The sequence below is a fragment of the Schistocerca americana genome, chromosome 3, assembly GCF_021461395.2.
Source record: "Schistocerca americana isolate TAMUIC-IGC-003095 chromosome 3, iqSchAmer2.1, whole genome shotgun sequence".
Lineage (NCBI taxonomy): Eukaryota > Metazoa > Arthropoda > Insecta > Orthoptera > Acrididae > Schistocerca > Schistocerca americana.
Window position 1 is genome coordinate 592,612,427 of NC_060121.1, and position 20,141 is coordinate 592,632,567.

At 36.7% G+C, this 20,141-nt stretch overlaps 1 protein-coding gene across 3 annotated transcripts in view; it reads left to right on the forward strand.

Annotated features, from left to right (window-relative positions):
• The first annotated feature begins 3,980 nt into the window (after window positions 1-3,980).
• The window catches only part of LOC124607431, an 87,680-nt gene continuing 71,519 nt past the window's right edge, over window positions 3,981-20,141 (forward strand). For 2 of the 3 annotated variants that reach the window (XR_006978831.1, XR_006978832.1), the window contains exons 1-2: window positions 3,981-4,021; window positions 11,398-11,506. Coding sequence is in view for 1 of the 3 variants with exons in the window: in XM_047139758.1 (XP_046995714.1) it covers window positions 11,464-11,506 (43 nt within the window). In the remaining 2 variants the exon portion in view is untranslated. Of the gene's footprint in view, window positions 4,022-11,374; window positions 11,507-20,141 lie in introns of those variants that run through there. The other variant, XM_047139758.1, reaches the window with a different exon arrangement.

Below are 20,141 nucleotides of genomic sequence, written 5' to 3' on the forward strand. Positions count from 1 at the left end.
CTTAAATTCCCACCTTTTTGCAGTTTCTTCAGCTTTAATCTACAGGTCATAACCAATAGATTGTGGTCAGAGTCCACATCTGCCCCTGGAAATGTCTTACAATTTAAAACCTGGTTCCTAAATCTCTGTCTTACCATTATATAATCTATCTGATACCTTTTAGTATCTCCAGGGTTCTTCCATGTATACAATCTTCTTTCATGATTCTTAAACCAAGTGTTAGCTAAGATTATGTTGTGCTCTGTGCAAAATTCTACCAGGCGGCTTCCTCTTTCATTTCTTAGCCCCAATCCATATTCACCTACTATGTTTCCTTCTCTCCATTTTCCTACACTCGAATTCCAGTCACCCATGACTATTAAATTTTCGTCTCCCTTCACTACCTGAATAATTTCTTTTATTTCATCATACATTTCTTCAATTTCTTCGTCATCTGCAGAGCTAGTTGGCATATAAACTTGTACTACTGTAGTAGGTGTGGGCTTCATATCTATCTTGGCCACAATAATGCGTTCACTATGCTGTTTGTAGTAGCTTACCCGCATTCCTATTTTCCTATTCATTATTAAACCTACTCCTGCATTACCCCTACTTGATTTTGTGTTTATAACCCTGTAGTCACCTGACCAGAAGTCTTGTTCCTCCTGTCACCGAACTTCACTAATTCCCACTATATCTAACTTCAACCTATCCATTTCCCTTTTTAAATTTTCTAACCTACCTGCCCGATTAAGGGATCTGACATTCCACGCTCCGATCCGTAGAACGCCAGTTTTCTTTCTCCTGATAACGACATCCTCTTGAGTAGTCCCCACCCGGAGATCCGAATGGGGGACTATTTTACCTCCAGAATATTTTACCCAAGAGGACGCCATCATCATTTAATCATGCAGTAAAGCTGCATGCCCTCGGGAAAAATTACGGCTGTAGCTTCCCCTTGCTTTCAGCCGTTCGCAGTACCAGCACAGCAAGGCCGTTTTGGTTATTGTTACAAGGCCAGATCAGTCAATCATCCAGACTGTTGCCCTTGCAACTACTGAAAAGGCTGCTGCCCCTCTTCAGGAACCACACGTTTGTCTGGCCTCTCAACAGATACCCCTCCGTTGTGGTTGTACCTACGGTACGGCTATCTGTATCGCTGAACCACGCAAGCCTCCCCACCAACGGCAAGGTCCATGGTTCATGGGGGGGGGGGGGGGGGGCCTTAATGCAATAAGCTATACTATAATCTAATATAATATCCTATTGTATTATTGTATATACTATGTAATTACACATGATTAACCACAGCACACAATGATATGTTGAACTACAGACAACTTTTAAATGCCAATATCCTCCTCAGGCATCTCAAATAATTCTTTAATGTCATAGAATGGATGATCTGAAAGCCAGCTGTACCACTTAATTAAAAAAATATATATATCCATAGACTGAACATGAATGGCAGTTTATTGAACATTTTGAGTGGGTTAACTTTGTGGGCATTTCCTGTTCTTGCTAATCTGTGGCGTGGTATGTCGAAATTGCCCTTAGCCCTGGTGTTGTGTTCATGTATTTCCCCTCTGGCAATAAATTTTGAAATATTATTTCTAATATAGAGTAAAGACACATAGATGTATAAATTTATAATTGTGAGTATTCTGAGTCTGAGGACGACAGTTCTCCCTATGACCTCTTTTACATATTATGCGTAAGACTTTTTTTTGTAATTTCAAGATATTCTTGATGTGAGGAGAGTGCCCCATATAATCAGACCATATGAAATATGTGACTGGAATAGCCCGAAGTATGTTACCCTAAGGTACTCTAAGCTCACTACCTCCCTTAGTTTCAAGATAAGGTATTACACCCGAGATATTTTTTCACATATGTGATTGACATGTTCCTCCTAGTAGAGTTTAGAGTCAATATGAATATCTAAGAGTTTTACTGACTTACTGCCTACTTCATTTGATGTTCCCATTAAAATTTGTTGGGCTTTATCACGATTTCACAGGAGCTTATTGGCTGCAAACCAGTCCAGGGCCTATCAAGTGTTTCTTTTGTTAGTTTATTCAGATCTGAAATGTTCTGATGTGTCGTAAGCATTGTTGTATTGTCAGCATAACACACAACAGGGTGGGCTATGTTTTTAGGTAAATCATTAATAGCTACAATGAAGAAGAAGGGTCCAAGGATAGACCCTTGTGGTACACCTGTGCTGATTTCCATTACGCAGGCATTTACATTTCTCACTGAAATGAATTGTTTTCAGTTACATATATACGAATTTATCACAGGTAAAGTGCTCTCTCTCACTCCATAAAACTCTAGTTTCCCCAGTAGTACGTCAACAGGAATGCAATCGAAAGCTTTGCTTAGGTCACATAATACCAGTGATGCCATGTTATTATTTTCAAAAGCTGTTAAGGTTTGCTCAATGATTTCCAAGATGGCCCCTGTTGTGTTTTTCCCTTTGCGAAAACCAAACTGACTGCTACATAGGATATTGTGTTTTTCAAAGAAGCTGCTTATTTGTGTGTGTATCAGTGCCTGAAATATCTTTGGGAATATTGGAACAATGGAGAGACTGGTCTGTAGCTTTGGGGAAGATGTTTGTCCCCTTTTTTAAAAACTGGGACAACTTTTGACACCTTAAGTGCATCTCAAAAAACTCCAAATTCAACACATTTATTAAAAATAAAAGCTAATGCTTTTGTGATTGAATGTATTGTCTGTTTAATTATGTTATTTGACAACCAATAACAGTCCATACTTTAAGAACCTGAAAATTTGGATACAGCTTTTATAATATCAGCGGGTGTGACAGCCCTCCATTGAAATACCAGGTTAACAGGCAGTGGTGTTCCAACAAGGTCCATTGCAGATGAATTTGTTGCTTTAATACTGTTACTTATTTCTTTAACTGACAAGGGGAGGCCGCCAATTGTGAAATTCAGATTCGATTCATACTGCGCATAATAAAAGCTCATGGCCAGAGGTGTAATGTGGCAAAGCACCAAGATGCACTCCTCAGCCGTTGTCGAGAAAATCGACAGTTAAAAGAAACCGTTGCGGAGAAATACTCTCTACGATGAGGAATTTTCTACAGCACGGTGGTGCAGCGGTAAGCGCTCGGGTTCGTAATCCGAAGGTCGCCGGATCAAATCTCGCCCCATGGAACTTTTTTTTAGTATTTGTTTTTTGTAATTCATATATATATATATATAAAATTCCCGGCAATCAGTTGCAACAATTATGCATATAATAAGTTGTTGAAAGTCGTTTGTCGTGGAAAAACTGGCGACTTCGAACGTCATTATGTTTTCCGCAAACAAATTTGTATTTCACAAATGTTATTAATTGTCTTCATAATGTTAACCACGTATAGTTAACGGAAGACGTAGAAACGAATACGTATAGCGTAAGTCAAACGTTCGAATTAGAATAGAGACCCCACGAACACAAACTTGCTGTGGCAGGTATGAAATATAAACTTCGTTACTCGCTCGTTACACTTGAAGGACAGATGTTGAATGGGCCGAAACGAGCCGCCCCATAACAGCGTAGTTGCCTGCTAACTTCGAAAGAAGGTAGATGCGGTCCCTAGCGCAACTTATAACATCGTCGAAAATCAGTGCGGACGGGACAGCTTTGGTACACCCTGTTAAACAAACGGAAAAATGGAGGCGGTACAATTGGAGAGCGATCCGGCTTCACCAACATGCATAAGCAATTCATTAATAGTTATATATTTGAATTGCAAAAAACTAATAATAAAAAAATATTGCATGGCGCGAGATTCGATCCGGCGACCTTCGGATTACGAACCCCAGCGCTTACCGCTGCACTATGACGCTGTAGAAAACCATTAATCGTAGAGAGTATTTCACCGCAATGGTTTCTTTTAACTGTCGATTTTCTCGACAACGGCTGAGAAGTGCATCTTGGCGCTTTGCCACATTACACCTCTGGCCATGAGCTTTTATTATGCGCAGTATGAATCGAATCTGAATTTCACAATTGGCGGCCTCCCCTTGTGAGTTTAAAAAGCATTGATTTAATTCCTCAGGTTCAAGCAGAGCTGTTTCTGTACATTTTGGTGTATTCTCTTGTTTTATTATCTGCCATGCAGCCGTGCTGCCTTGCATTTATTGGGAGCCCTTTCTATATAGTTTTCCACTGCTTGCCTTTTTGCCAGAAGAAGTTTAGCTTTGTAGAATTTTTTGTGTCTCAAATATGACCTATGAATGTTCATGCTCTGTTCTGCTACTTGGTTAGCGGCTGGCTTATGCATCTGGTACAGCACATGCATGTTTCCTCTAACTTCTGCTAGCTCTTCTGTAAACCAGTTCAGATTTTTCTTTTTCATTTCACTTGGATATCTAATTTTTTTGACTGTTGAACAAGAATAGCATAAATCTGTGTACTTTTTAAAGAAGTTATCAAAGATAATTTCAGCTTCCCTTTTTGCAGATTGACTATTATATATAAAGTCCTAATCTGCACTTGCTATCTATCAGCAAACATACTTATGCATCTGCAAACATACTTATGCATTCTTCCTTTTGTCCTCATACCACTACTACTTTAGGTTCTTCCGTTTTAACTGACTGCCTCTTACAGAGTGTAAGCAGTAGTAGCTCATGATCTGCAAGTCCACTTCCTGCAAGTCTGACTGTAAAATCTTCCCTATTGAAATTCACAGCAATATTGTCCATGCAAGCATTCTTACATGTGGCATGGTTATTTGTATGATAGGGGTCTAATGATCTTAGCATATTCTGTGTGTTTACTATTTCTGTATTGAAATCACCACATATAGCAATTCTTGTTTTACTCTTCAATATCTTTTTAACTATTAATTCACATTTTTCAATAAACAAATTTACGTCACCATCTGGCGACCTATATAGACTAACTACAGGTATATTTTCATTCATTAGTTTTACACTACTAAACTCCCCATCTAGTTCTGAGGAGTACATAGATACATCAATTCTGGAAAACTTTATTCCTTTGACAAAAATTCCAGCACCACCATTCTTTCTCTGTTTTCTACATATCATGTCTCCCACAACATACCCTTGGGGAAAAAACATATTTACTTGTTCTTGGGTTAACCAGTGCTCAGATACACATATAACATCTACATGCTCAGTATTACATAAATGTTCTAATTCTAGTATCTTATTTAAAATACTACAGATGCTAACTTGTAGAAAAGTAAGTAGTTTGTCTCTCTCTGTATTCCTCTGAGAGCAATTTGACTCTATACGTGAAGTTGTATGTTCAGTTAATGTCTTTAATCTTGATGCACTGTGATCATCTGTGTTATGATAGTCACATATCTGTTCATCCACTTGATGTTTCCGTAACATATTACCAAAACTATTTCAAACGAACATTGTCATCATAAACGTGCCAGTGCGACATGATTTACCACTATGGTTGTGCGTAAACAAAGAGATTCGACACTACAATTCCGAGCTAAAGAAACTGTGTGATAAATTTAGCCATGTACATTTGATAGACTTAAGTAAGATGAGTCATGATGAACACACAAAACACAGATTCCACTTAAACAGAAAAGGGGAGACCAAGCTAGTTTCTCGCATAAGCAAACTGTGTGAGAAAGACAATGTGGAGAAAGCTCCAATTGCTCTGGGCTACAACCACGAGACTTTTTTAGAATGAAGGGTCATAATAATAGTTTTCAGGGATGTATTTCGGATATGACTGAGTCCTGTTAGAGCAAATAAAAGCCAGGCTGTGAAATAAGTGATCAGTCATTGCAGGACAGTTCTAAAAAATCAGTGTATGCAAAATGTCGTAAAAAGTGTAACTCGATTTGTTGAGGATGGTAAATAAACAAGAAGGGATAACACTCATAAAGTTAACATACTTAAATGTGCAATATCTCAGAAACACACTAGACATACTACAAATATTCACAGAGGAACACTTGCCACATGTAATAGTAATAATGGAACATGTGCTAAAATGCAGTGAAATAATATATTATAGATTTGAAAGTTACATACTAGCAAATAGTTATTGTAGGCAAAAGCATAAAGGTAGTGGAGTGGCAGTTTATGTTAATAAGGATATAGAAGCTAAAAAAATTTCCTTTCTTGAACACCACACCAAAGAAGGATCAATTGAAATGAAGGTATTGTACTCCACAGTAATGATCTTAAGTTACCAAAGCATAAAGTGATTGGAGTACATAGGCCACCAAATGCTGATGTAATGCTGTTTATGGATAAACTTAGTAGTGTTGTTGGTCGGGCCAGTTCTAATGACCTTACTATATTAGATGACTTTAATATAGATGCAAACTCAAATAGTATAGTAAACTTGAAACACAGTGATGTACTGACCTGATACAATTTTGTAAATATAGTGAACTCTAACACCAGAGTAACGGACACATGTTCCACTAGAGTAGATTATGCTACAATCAACAAAGATGTTATAGATAAGGTAAATTACATTAACTTAGATTTCCTTTATTCTGACCACTTCTGTCAGGTGATGGAGTACATAAATTCAGTTGCGCCTAAAAATAACAAAAATTGTGCTACAGAAACGAATGCTAAATACCTCAAATATTAATGCTCTTAAAGACAAACTAGCTAATGAAAAATGGGATTCTGTGTACCAGGTAAAAGTGTCAGATGAGAAATAGAATGATTTCTACTTAACCATACTGCATCATTTATTTATTTCTTTAGCATCCTATAGATCACACATGTGATATAGGATTTGTCATTTGATTACACGTAACACATAACAACACATACACATAATAAATTGACAAACATATACAAACAGCAAACAAATTACATACACATAGTACATAAGTAGTGTACAAGAACTTATTACCCAAAAACAAATGTACATGCTCATGATAAACAATTATAGATCATGAACTACGTCTTATACACAGAACATATTACAGATATTTAACAGATTTTTCCTAAGTACCATAATTACAAAGTTGAAAACATAATTAAATTAGTTTGAGTTTTTTAAAAAAGTAAGTACAGGTTTCAATCCACACTCTGAGACAGGTATTCATTTACACTGTAGTAGCATTTTTCCATTAAGTAATTTTTTACTTCACACTTGAAATTATTTTTGCCTTTCAATTCTTTAATTTGAGATGGAAGTGCATTTAAAAGCTTTATTCCTAAATGGCCAACATGTTTCTGACTTCTAGTTTTTGCTACATAGGGAATGTGGAAGTCTTTACAATACCTTGTATTGTGATCATGGTAGCTTGAGTTGGTTTGGAGATCGCAGTTACTTTTACTGATCATTTCCAGGCATTTAAAAATATATATTGATGGTATTGTAAGTATCTTTAGTTGTTTGAATAAGGGTCTACAGCGAGTTTGTTTGTGGTGGGCTGTGTGTCATGATACGAATAGCTCTTTTTTGCATAATAAAAATGTCATTTAGTCTTGACCTGGTTTTTCCCCAAAAACTTATCCCATAGCTTGCAACTGATTGGAAATGACTAAAGTACACCGCTCTAATATATTCTTTGCTACATACTTTGGATATTATTCTTAAGGTGAAACATGCTGAGCTAAGTTTCTGAGTAAGAGATACACTGTGTTCATTCCAGTTTAAATCTTGGTCAATTCGAATTCCCAGAAACTTTGTGGTGCACACTTTTTCTATTTGTTTGCTATCCAGCATAAGGCACATATTTTCCCCTTGACACTTGCTTCCATATGGTATAAAGTTTGTTTTCTTTGTATTTAATGTCAGCTTATTTGAATAAAACCATGACTGTGTGCATGAGAGCATTTTTTCTGCTGTAGTACACAATGATTCTTTTATATCACTAATTATGATACTCATGTCATCTGCAAATAGTAGAATTTTGGCTGAGCTGTCTGGAGCCCGTATATCATTAATATAAATTAGAAATAACAATGGGCCCAGAATGCTGCCCTGTGGAACACCTATTTCAATTTGTTTTGGTTCAGATATGAGTTTAAAGTTGTGAAGATTGTTGGATGACCTCAGCTCAACAACTTGTGACCTGTTTTGCAGATAAGATTCAAACCATTTTTTAACAGTGCCCCTGATGCCTATTGCTTCAAGTTTCTCTAGTAATATTATGAAAATAGTTGTCCAGTCAGAGAAATCCAGAAGGTAATTAAACACTGTCAAAATGAAAGTAATCCTAGACTAGAACTCCCGCCAAATCTGATTAGGCTCAGGCAGCAAGTGCATGATCTAAACCAGCTTTATAAAGCTACTAGTATGCAGGTTTTCAAGGAAAAATACAATAGGGCCAAGCAAACTCTTAAAACTGAAATTGTTAACCTAAGGAAGTATATTAACAGCAAAACAATAGAACAGTCTGACAACATAATCAAATCATCTTGGAAGCTGACTGACAAATATCGAAAAGGTCCCAACAAGATGAACATGGAACCACTCAGCATAAGACATGATGGTAACATTATAAAAAAACCCAGATACTATTTGTAATATTTTTAATAACTACTACATTTCTGCGAACAATCAACCCATATTATAGATTCACATGTAGAGACCCGATGCCATCTCACCCAGTGTATCGAATTTGAATTTGTGGAAGTGAATGAGCAGGAGGTTTGCAGGGCAATACACATGCTAAAGAAAACATTTTCATCTGGATGAGATGGCATATCCAGTGCTGTTACTAAAGTGTGCTTAAAAGAAATCTCCAAACCTCTTACTCACCTGATTAATTGCAGCATTAGAGAAAACATGTATCCAATGGTTCTAAAAATGAATGTAGTGAAACGAGTGTATAAAAAGGGAAGTAAGAAAGATGCCTCCAACTATAGACCATTATCATTAATTTCCACTTTTAGTAAGACATTCAAAAGCATGATCCTTTCTCAACTAAATGTCTTTTTCACAAAAAATAAACTGCTTGTAGATTTGCAGCATGACTTCAGAAAAGAGCTAAGCACAACCACAGCAGTTGCACAGTTCATCCATGAAGGTTACTGTCTGTTGGAACAGAAGATGCAGACTGTAGGTATATTTTTGGACCTGAAAAGAGCATTTGATAGGGTAAACCATAGGGTACTTCTTAAAAAGCTAAAATCTTACAGTATTGGGGATCAAGCCATGAATCTTCTAACCACATACCTGCTGAATCATAAGCAAAGCACTAAATTGTCATACAAACTAAATAATAAAATCATGAACTCCCAGTCCACCAGTGAACCTGTATTACAAGTTGTACCCCAGGGCTCAATCCTTGGACCCTTTCTCTTCCTTATATAATAATTAACGACATTGCACAACCCATTAACTTCCATATTGTAAGCTATGTAGATGACACATCAATTTGATTCTAGAAGTAACAAAATACTTCAATGACCAGGGACTCGAGGTGAATGTCCCCAAATCTCAACTAATGACATTTAAAACAGGCAGTTAACACCACAACAATATGAATAGTGTGTGTAATATCTCTGCAAAGGAAAATGGTAACTGTACGCTCTTGGTTGTCTATGTTGATGAAAGTTTGTGGTGGACATACCACATTAATTTCGTATGCGGAAAAGTCAGTAGTGCCGTATACCTCCTCAGTCAGCTCGCAAAGATAGTTCGTAGCCAAGCACTGGAATTAGTATATTATGGAACACTTTACCCCTTTCTCAATTACGGAATGGAACTATGGGGCTGTGCAGCTGATGTACATTTAAAAAGTATACTACTACTACAGAAAAGACCAATAAGACATGTACATGGGATGGGACATGGAGATTCATCTCATGAAGTGTTTGTGCAGCACAAATATCTGACAATATATTCTCTGTACATCTTCAAAATAGTTGTATTTTTTATAAGTCAACCAACAGAAGCTATCGAGGGCAGTGATGTACATGATCGCAACACTAGAACAAAGTGTAACTATTTCCGTAACAGAACAACGTTAAAAATGATTGATAGAAGTCCATATATCAGTGGTTTGATTTGGTATAACAAGCTACCAAACGTTCTAAGAATGTACACGGGAAATGTTTTTAAAACAAAATTAAAATCTTTTCTAATAAAAAAAATGTTTATATTCTTTCAACAAATTTTAAGATAGTGATTGTAATATGAGGCATTGGCATATCAGTTGTAATGTGATAAATGTAAAAAATAGACGTAAGAAGCAACAGCTACTGAATATGATGTATTTTATAAGTGTAAATATAACCATAGTATTAAGTCTGACATTTGCAAAAGCCAATAAATACACATGACAATACTAGAAATTCTTCTACAGAATAGAAAGAGATGCCAAGGATAAACATCCTCCCCCCCCCCCCCCCCAAATTAATTTTGCTGTCTGATAGGCATTTCATATAATTTGTTCAGTTGTCAAAAATTTTGGTATCAGCATGGTGCACTTCTTTTTGTGCTAAAGACAACCATAATGTGGAGTAATGAATGTTATTGTTTCTTCTGATATTGTAATTACGTATGTCATTGTTCCTTATGAACTGCATGGGAGTATTAACAAAAAAAGCTTCATGAAGGAATAAATGAAGCAGTAGTTAGAAAGCCAAACTCCTTAAACAGATGTGGACCAAGCTGATTGTGGGTAAGCATGTTATGGTCAATGAAGAGTTTTCTTCCTTAAAGATAAGTTACTCCAGCATGTTATTTCATATGACATTACGGAATGAAAATATGTAAATTATCTCATCAAACCTCCAGCACGATGCAGGAAAATGAGTCAGCAACTTGTGGTTTATTAAAACTATTATTTGTAATTCTGTCAAAGTGTGGTGATAAAAATTCTGTATTTGCAATGACTAGTTTCAGACATGATGTCCAAGGTGATGGTTTGATAAGGGCCATTGTGTCCACAACCAGTCACTACAAGTAAAGGATCTTTCTCTATGAATCTTGACAGAATTGCAAATAATAGTTTGGAGTTTTTGTTAATGCTATTTAGCTTTTGTGGTGGTGTTTTGACTGCTTGAGCAATATCTGTTGTAGACCTATTACTCCATGCAGCTACATCTATTACTGCTGCCTTAACACTCCATTATTAGATAGATATGCAGATTCGCCATTGTTCAGCCAAGTCACACACCTCAGCAGTGTGCTTACATTTTGTGGCGTGCAGTTGCAGTTTGAAAAGGAGCTAAAAAATGTTGTAATTTTATCTCAAAGATACAAGAAGAAAATTTGTTCGACTGTTATACCAGAGAAATACTCTGAAAAACTGTTTTATCCTTGATAGACAAAGGACTAATTTCGAGATTCTTTTATTACTTCTAATATTAACTAGTAACTACTTTTTGTTCTGATGTGCTGGCGTAAAGATGTACTGTATAATTTCATGTCTATGTGTGTGTTAAATGATGAAAAATGTGTTTTATGATTTCTGTCAAGATCAAGCCTAAATCCCATACCAATGGAGTACAAATTATTCTGTTAATTCGAGAAGGCGAATTTTAGATGGAGGCGACGATCTTCACGACAGCGCTGCTCAGCAATAGAGGTAGGTGATTGTGCTCACTACTTTCCTTTGGTGGCCGCTAAGATTAATTCCGATGTGTTTTTGCCGAGACATTTAGAACCTGCAATCTTCCTTTTCGTATAAAAATAGGAGTCCGATAGAAAAAGAAATATTTTTAAATTTAAATAATTGCAATTCTTTTACCCAGGCCACGGGGGATGATAGAACGTACGTGCCTCTACCCTGATCTCCCGAGTGTGTTACGACGTAATTATTTTACGAAAAAAAATCAAGATAGATCTTTCTCATCAGATCGCAACCACTCGCACGCGAATGTACGTTAGTCGTGCGCATTGTTCTAAAGCTTTTCTGTTAATATTCAGTGGATTGCATCTCCGTAATTAATTTTTGTTTATGCCGCAAATCGCACCTCACGCGGAGTATTTATTACGCAAGTTTCAGGCTCCATTTTATGTCAAAAATTCCTAAGTACGAGTGACTAAGCAAACCGCTACAATAATTTCATATCTCTACAACTACAATAACACAAAACAACAATATCATAACAGAGAGGGTACGTTACAAGCTATAGCAGTTGTGAAGTGAACAACTGTCAGAGTTGTTTGTGCACTGTATTCGAATATTAATTTTAGTAGTTTTAAATCATTCAGCAAATATTAGCACTGTGTTTACATTTCGTGGCTCGCAGTTGCAGCTTTAGCTGTTCTCAAGTTCTGACAAAGTTGTTTGTGCACTATTATACAGGTATTAAATTTAGTAGTTTTCAACTGTGTCTCGTGCTGTTTTTCTGGTGAAATAATGGTTTAATAAAATTTTGGAAACGTTCGCGCACTGTGTTTTTTAGAATTTTCTGTGTGTTGAAGTCGTTTAGTAAATTTATAGTGCTAGTTTTTAGCTGATTTTTGTTATTGTTTATAGTGACATATCTCAGTAAAATTTTCGTTCACTGTTTTAACTTTGTTGAGTGTTCCAGTTGCTACTTGAATTTTTACTTTTAGCAAAGAAATTGTGTGAAGTCTTGCTGTTATTGGTATTAATTGTGATTTAGCAGTATGAGTAAAAGTTGTTGCTTTCTTAGTAGAGAGAGAATTTAGAGACCATTATTGTTAGTTCTTTAAATAATTCTATAGTTGTAATTGAACTTATGTAACATAGACATTTAGTTTTTTCAGTAACTGTAAAATTTTACGTTGATTGAGAAGTGTGAGCTGTCATAGGTTTGTGAGTAGTGGGTTACAGTGTGGCATTTGTTCAAAGTATTTTCACTGGGGGAATGCAGTGGGGAAGCCAATGGGAAATCTAGAGACATATTCTTCTGGGAATGTAAAGTCTGTAGTAGAAATAAATTGATAGAGGAGTAGAAGCGTAATATCTGTGCCCTTCTGGTGCAGTTACAATGTGCGAAGGAGGATCTAAATAGATTCGGGAGTGTGAAGGGTGCTGGGAAATGGGAAATGGCAGCTGGCAAGGAGGCAGCTAGGAGGAGGAAGTATTCAGACAGTTGTACTTTGTGTATATGTGATAGATTTGACCAACTGCCTGAGATGAGTGGAGAGGAGCCTCTTGCAGGTGCAGGAAACATGCAGCAGTTAGGAGGCCTAAGTTAGTTGCAAAGCGTAACAGAAAGAAGGAGGTTCTGCTGCTAGGTAGTTCACATGGTAGAGGTGTTGGCCAGTAGTTGCAGGAAGTGTTGGTGAGGAAGTACCAGGTCACCAGCTTTGTGAAGCCTAGTGCAGAGTTGGCTCAGGCAGCTGCATAGGGAAGTTATGTAGGAATTTTGTGAAAGAGGATCAGATAGTGATTATGGGTGGATAAGGGAATAGTCTTGATAGGGACAGGAATATGATGTAGGTGGTGACCTGATAAAGATAGCTACTCAAACTGGTGGCACTAATGTGCTCTTCACGCAAATGTTTCAGCCACTGAATGGTTTCATCTTAATGTGACTTGTCAGATGTGTTAACATGGAGCTGGAAAAGACACTGATGGCAGAGGGCATAGGACGCATTGCAGTGGTGCCAGTTGAGTCTGTCAATAGATTGGGTTTTACTAGGCACGGCCCGCACATCAAAAGGTATGGGAAGGGGAGACTGGCAAAGCTTGTAGGTGACAATGTAGTGAGTAGTGGTAGGATCACTCGGGTTCTTGGTTCAGTTTATAGTAAGTACCAAAAATTAGTTATATGTTGTGACTTCAATATTAATTTTGTTTATGATAGTGCAAGAAAAAGGTTGTGACTTCAATATTAATTTTGTTTATGATTGTGCAAGAAAAAGGATGTTGGTAGATGTCCTAAACTCATATGATCTGAGGCAGACTGTGTTTTTTCATCTAGGGTGCAGGGGAACAGTATCACAGTCGTAGATAATATTTTTATTGATTCTTCATTACTAGATGATGCACAAATTTTGACACTAAAAGGGTTTTGTACCTGAACAAATGTCACATATAATTACAAACTAAGTAAGAGAGCTAATCGTATGACAATATGGAGTTTATTAAACCTTGTTAAGGAACAAGAGTGGCAAGATGTTCATATAGTGCTGGTAACATTGGTGACAAATGTAATGCTTTCAATAGCATATTTTTCATGCTCTTTAAGAGTTGTTTTCCATTAGAACATTCTAAATGGGATACTAGCAGTAAAAGGCAGCCTGGGTGGTTGACTAATGGGATAAGGATATCGTGTAGCATAAAATGGGAATTATATCAAAATGTTAGAAGTAGTCACAATCAAGCTAGAGTAGCCCATTGCAAACAGCACTGTAATGTGCTTAAAAATATTATTAGAAAGGCAATAAGTATGTGGTATGCAAATAGAATAGCTAATTCACAGGATAAAATTAAAATCATATGGTTAGTTGTGAAGGAAGTATCTGGTCAGCAGCACAAGGTTGGTGTGATGTCATAAGCGCATGACGGCATGTGAGATCGCTCTCTAAGTTTTTATATATTTTTAGGTTTCAGATACATATTTTAATGGTTTTTCGTGATTATACTTACTAGGCCTATATAAATTACTTATTAGTGGTTCATTTACCTCTGCCTTTCTTGTGTTGTGACCTGATATTTGTGAGTGTTTTGTATCAAGCAACTTAACCTCTTACCTGTGTTTACATTCCGCACTGACCAGTTGCAGCTGTAGCGGTGCATCGAAAGCTAAGTACTAATTAATTGTTTGTGTACAGTAGTTTATTTAAGAACTTTAGTAGTCTTCAACTGGTGTTTTCTGATGAAATAATTTCAGAAGAACTTTTTGGGAACTGTTTTCAGTTTCGTTACTGTGTCATTAGACGTTTGATTTTCTTTCTGTGTTAGTCTTTTGTGTTATTCTCATTTGTTGTTGATTAATACTGTTAATAATAGTAGTTACTTCCCTTGTAGAGTAAGTTTGTGGTTATTGTAGTCAGTTTTTAAACTTCTTATTGCGGTAGCGGAACTTAGATAAAGTAGTATTCTTGTCTCAATAACTGTAAAATTTTACCATGAGTGAGAAGTGTGGGCTTTGCCGTGGGTTCGTGAGTAGTGGATTGGGGTGTGACTTGCTCGAAGTATTTTCACTGGGGGGGGGAATGCAGTGGGGAAACCGGTGGGCATTCTGGTGAGATCCTCTCCTATGTAGCAAGAGTAAATTGATAGAGGAGCAGGAGCGTAAGATCTGTGCCCTCCAGGTGAAAAACACACAGGAGGAGCTAGATAGGATGAGGAGCGAGAAGGGGGTTGGGGAATGGGAGCTGGCTGTTGGCAAGAGATCTGCTAGGAGAAGGAGATTTTCAGATAGTTTTACTATTGGTGTTTGCAATAGATATGACCAACTGTCAGAGTCTAGTGGAGAGGAATGTCTAGTAGCTGTAGATGTAGGAAGTACGCAGCAGACCTCAGCAGTTACGGTGACTAGGGCAGTTGCAAAGTCGAAGAGAAAGAAGAAGGTTCTGCTGTTAAGTAGTTGGGCAATTCCACAGTTACGGGTGTTACATGTACACACCTTAAAATCAGGAAAAATAATGAAAGGAAAAATATTTATTGAATTTAATATTGAAAACTTTTAAGGCTTGCATTATATTTCATCTTAGAAATGTTGATACTGGAATTGTTTTATTGTTCTCCTGGTTATTAATCAAAAAAGTAGTGTTACGGGTGTTACCAAAAGTAGACCTGGCCCCTGTTATGAGTTAGGGAATTCTCTAATTCCTGCAAACGTGATGAAGCTTTTATTCTTGTAAAACACCTGTTAAGAGGTATTGCCCCAAATTTTATTTTGAAATATAAATTTTTATTTTTTTGGACATCATAACTTAGTGTATATATATATTTTTTGCTGTTACGGGTGTTACATTAAATGTTACGAGTGTTACATAGATGCATCAGATTTGATTCTTGAAGGAATAAATTTACCTCTTACAATTGCATAGAAAGAAAAGAAGTATTGTAGTTTATTTGGAATAAAAGTATGTACTTAAGGAAACATATTTGAAGAATAAAGCTATTTATTACACAAAAAATTTTGTTACAATTTTATAGTACAACTAGGCCAAGATATTGTTACTTACTTAACATTTACCTCATTTTGTAGGCCTAATAAATTTATGACAAAAATGTTTTCTTATTATTCATTGGTTTAAAAACTTCATTTAATAATCTTTCTCCGCAACATCCAACTCAAAATTGAACTGTTAGTACAAATGGTTACCTTGTTGTTTGATTTCTGGTGTTGTTACCTTAGATAGTACTTGACTGAATTTCAAAAAACAAACATCAGTTTCATCTAGTTTAAAAAGTGTTTTACCTTTTCCTACTGACTTCAGAAACATTATTTTCACATCCTCCTCTTCATCAACCTCACTCTGGCAGATTCCCAAGTAACGGTATTGAGTTTTGAATAGCGTTGGCTTCTTTTTGTCACTTGGAATGTCAACCAAGACAAATAACCCAAATTTTAAATCAGACTTTCCAATTTTATTAGTTAGGTTTAACTCACAAGCACTTCCAATATTGTCTTGTGATTCAGATAGTGAAACAGTCTCCAGATCAGAATCATCAGAACTGCACACTTTATAGAAGTTTATGCATCTTTTGCATGTAATGTTTTAACTTTGGCCTCCTCAGTGCTAAATACTGACACCCTTGTCATTAATGACTCTGTTGTTTTTGAAACCAGCAAATCAGTTGTGTTACAGGGCCGAAAGTGATGGCAGCCCTGGATTTGAGGAATTGCTTGTAAATTTTTCCACCTTTCATCCAAAATAGGAATGTTTGGAGGGCAGCGTGGAGGGTAAAAATCGTAGAGGGAGACCAAGAGATGAATACACTAAGCAGATTCAGAAGGATGTGGGTTGCAGTAAGTACTGGGAGATGAAGAAACTTGCACAGGATAGGGTAGCATGGAGAGCTGCATCAAACCAGTCTCAGGACTGAAGACCACAACAACAACAGGAATGTTGTGCTCCACTGTTATCTTATCAACTGATAGTACCTTAATTTTAGAAAAGCTCATCAGAGTGTAGTCATAAAAGTCAATTGCGTTGTTAATAATAACTTTCCTAGATCTAACAGCTGTCCACACGCTCCTCTTCAGTGCACCTCCAATGCCATCCATGGCTCCTTTACCATGTGAACTGGCAACAAAATTCCACTCAACTGTCAATCCGAAGTCTCTCTCAAAATAACATAGATTGGACAAAGTATATTTATTTTTGAACTGCCCAGCACAGTTGTCAGAAAATATAAAAACTCTTTTAACTTAAGGAAACGCTTTTTTAATGTCCGTTATAACAGTTTTAAGAGAAGTCCACACAACATATTTTGTGTTTGAAAGGTCATTACTGATGACTGCATAGGACCTGACTTCATGGTTTGCAAACTAAATGCAGAAAGTGCAAATAGTTACTTGTGAATGTGCCCAGTGTGCACTCTGTACCTCATCTTGTGAAATTAGAGCATAATTCTCTCCAAAGTCCATTTGAAGAACACATTCTTCCGCGTCAAGGCTGTTTTTCTTTCCTTTGATGAAATCACTCTGCTTTATCTTCACGTAGCAATGTTTTTTAAACTGCGGCAATTTGTCAACCAGGCATCATCGCAGCTCCCTGAATGTTCACTAAGACAAGGACGATGTTTCGCATCATTTTCCCATTGCTGCCAGACAATCTTTTTAGTTACGTCAAAGCCTTCTGGGATAAATTTGCTCAATTTAATTTGACATTCCTGGCATGACCCAAAAACACAGTCTTCGTTCTGTGAATTACAACTTAATTCGTTCAATAATTCCTTGTGATTGCTTGGAATAGCTTTGCTCAAAGACTCAAGTATGCTTATGAAATTGTAGGCTCTTATGAATGACTAGAATTTGCCTCAATAAGCAGTTTACTGGGCCTATATAAAATTTAAAATTGAAGTTAGCAATATTGTTGTCCTTGGGAAAGTTAGAATGGAAAACATAAACTATATGTAACCTAAAGAATTTTGGGCTTAATTAACTTTTTAGGAGAGCATCAGTTGATTCAGGTTAATGCCCCAATTAACTTTTATAATGTAGATGCAGTGCTTAAACAAGTGTATGCAGAGGAATAAAAATTTTTGTTTTCAAGCTTAAAACTGTTTTCATATGTAATAAAAATAGTTAAAAAACTTTTTCCTTTCATAATAATACCCTTCGGTTATAATTTAAATGTTGGGCCTAGGCCTACTAAAGATGAAGGTGGCATTAAACCTTCCAATTCAAGTTGCGGGTGTTAAGCATGTGTTAAGTAACACCCGAAAAAAAATTAGTAACACCCGTAACAGCTCTAAGAGTGTTAAATAAGACTTCAAAATGCCATGTAATGGTATGATATTGTGAAACATGTGCATAACCTCACTTTTACAGAAAGGTATTGTACAGAACAAATTTACTAGATTACAAATTAAACTTTTGTATCTTTTTTGTTACGGGTGTTACAAGCTGCACATATATTATAAAACTAACAAAATAAAGAAATGCAATTAGCTTAGCTCAACAAAACGAATTATTGTGAGCTATAACAATGTTGACTTCAATATTCTTTGCAACAATAGAACAATCAGCCACAGATAACACAACTAATACTCATCTGGAAATAGCATAAAACATACTTCTCTGTGGTGCCATAGAGTAGTGCACTTTAAACACTTAGTGAAGGTAGAAATTTAATTTGTTCATAGTCATGATTATTTTGCAATGAACAAATGTACTTTTAACTTGGCATTTTTAAGATTATATTTGAAATATTGTCATTTCAATTTTTTTGTCACAAAGTCTCTTTAACATGGAATGACCCAGTTCTCATGGCAGAGGTGTAGGTCAGCAGTTGCAGGAAGTGTTGTGGAGTGAGTACCAGGTCACCAGCATTGTGAAGCCTAATGCAGGATTGGCTCAGGTGACTGTTAACATAGGGGGGTTATGTAGGGATTTTACTAATGAGGATCAGGTAGTGATTGTTGGTGGGGCTGGTAATAGTATTGATAGGGATGGGGAGTATGGCATAGATGATGACCTGGAAAAGATAGCCACTCAGACTGGCAACACGAATGTGCATTTCATGGAACTGTTTCAGTGTCACGATCAGCCTCATCTCAGGCTGTCAGGCGTAATAACATGAGACTTGGGGGTGTGCTGATGACAGAAGACATGGGTCACATTTCAGTGGTGTTGGTGAAGTCTATCAGCAGGATGGGTTTCACTAGACTTGGCCTGCACCTCAACAGGTATGGGAAGGGGAGGTTGACAAAGCTTATAGGTGACAGCATAGGTGGGGTGGTGGGATCGCTCATGGGAAAATTCCTGTAGTAGTGGGTGTTAGAGCTGCACCTTTTTTAGATTGAAGTCAGCTGATAGCTATTTCTGCTTAAGGGAAGTCTCTCTAACAAAGGAACCACTTTCAACAAAGCTTAGGTATCGAAGTAATGAGGGAATTAGTATATTTCATCAAAATATACAAGGTATTAGAGATAAAGTTAGTGAACTGCTTATAGATGTTGACTCTGAAATTATTGGTATATCTGAACACTTCTTAAATAAGGAGATAATTCAGAGATTCAGAGGCTTCTTTTACCAGGATACAGGTTGGCTGGCAGCTTTTCTAGGAGCTCTTTGCAGTGTGGGGGAGTAGCCATGTATGTGAAAAATAGCATCCCATTTGAGTCAATTGATGTTTCAAAGTACTGCACTGAAAAGGTGTTTGAATGTTGTGCAGGTGTGGTTAAATTTAGTGGAGCTAAACTTCTCACTGTTGTTATTTATAGATCCCCAGACTCCGATTTCACAACATTTTTGCTAAAGCTAGAGGAGGTTCCTGGTTCACTTTATAGGAAATACAAAAAGTTAGTTATATGTGGTGACTTCAATATTAATTGTAAAAGTGATTGTGCAAGGAAAAGGATGCTGGTAGACCTCCTTAATTCGTATAATCTTACGCAAATTGTATTCTTTCCAACGTGAGTGCAAGGGAACAGTAGAACAACTACAGACAACATTTTTGCTCATTCCTCATTACTAGAAGGGCATTCTGCTAGCAAAAAGGTGAATGGCCTTTCAGATCATGATGCACAAATTTTATCTCTAAAAGATTTTTGTGCTGCAACACATGTTAAATATAGTTATCAACTTTTTAGGAAAGCTGATCCAGTTGCTGTAGAGATC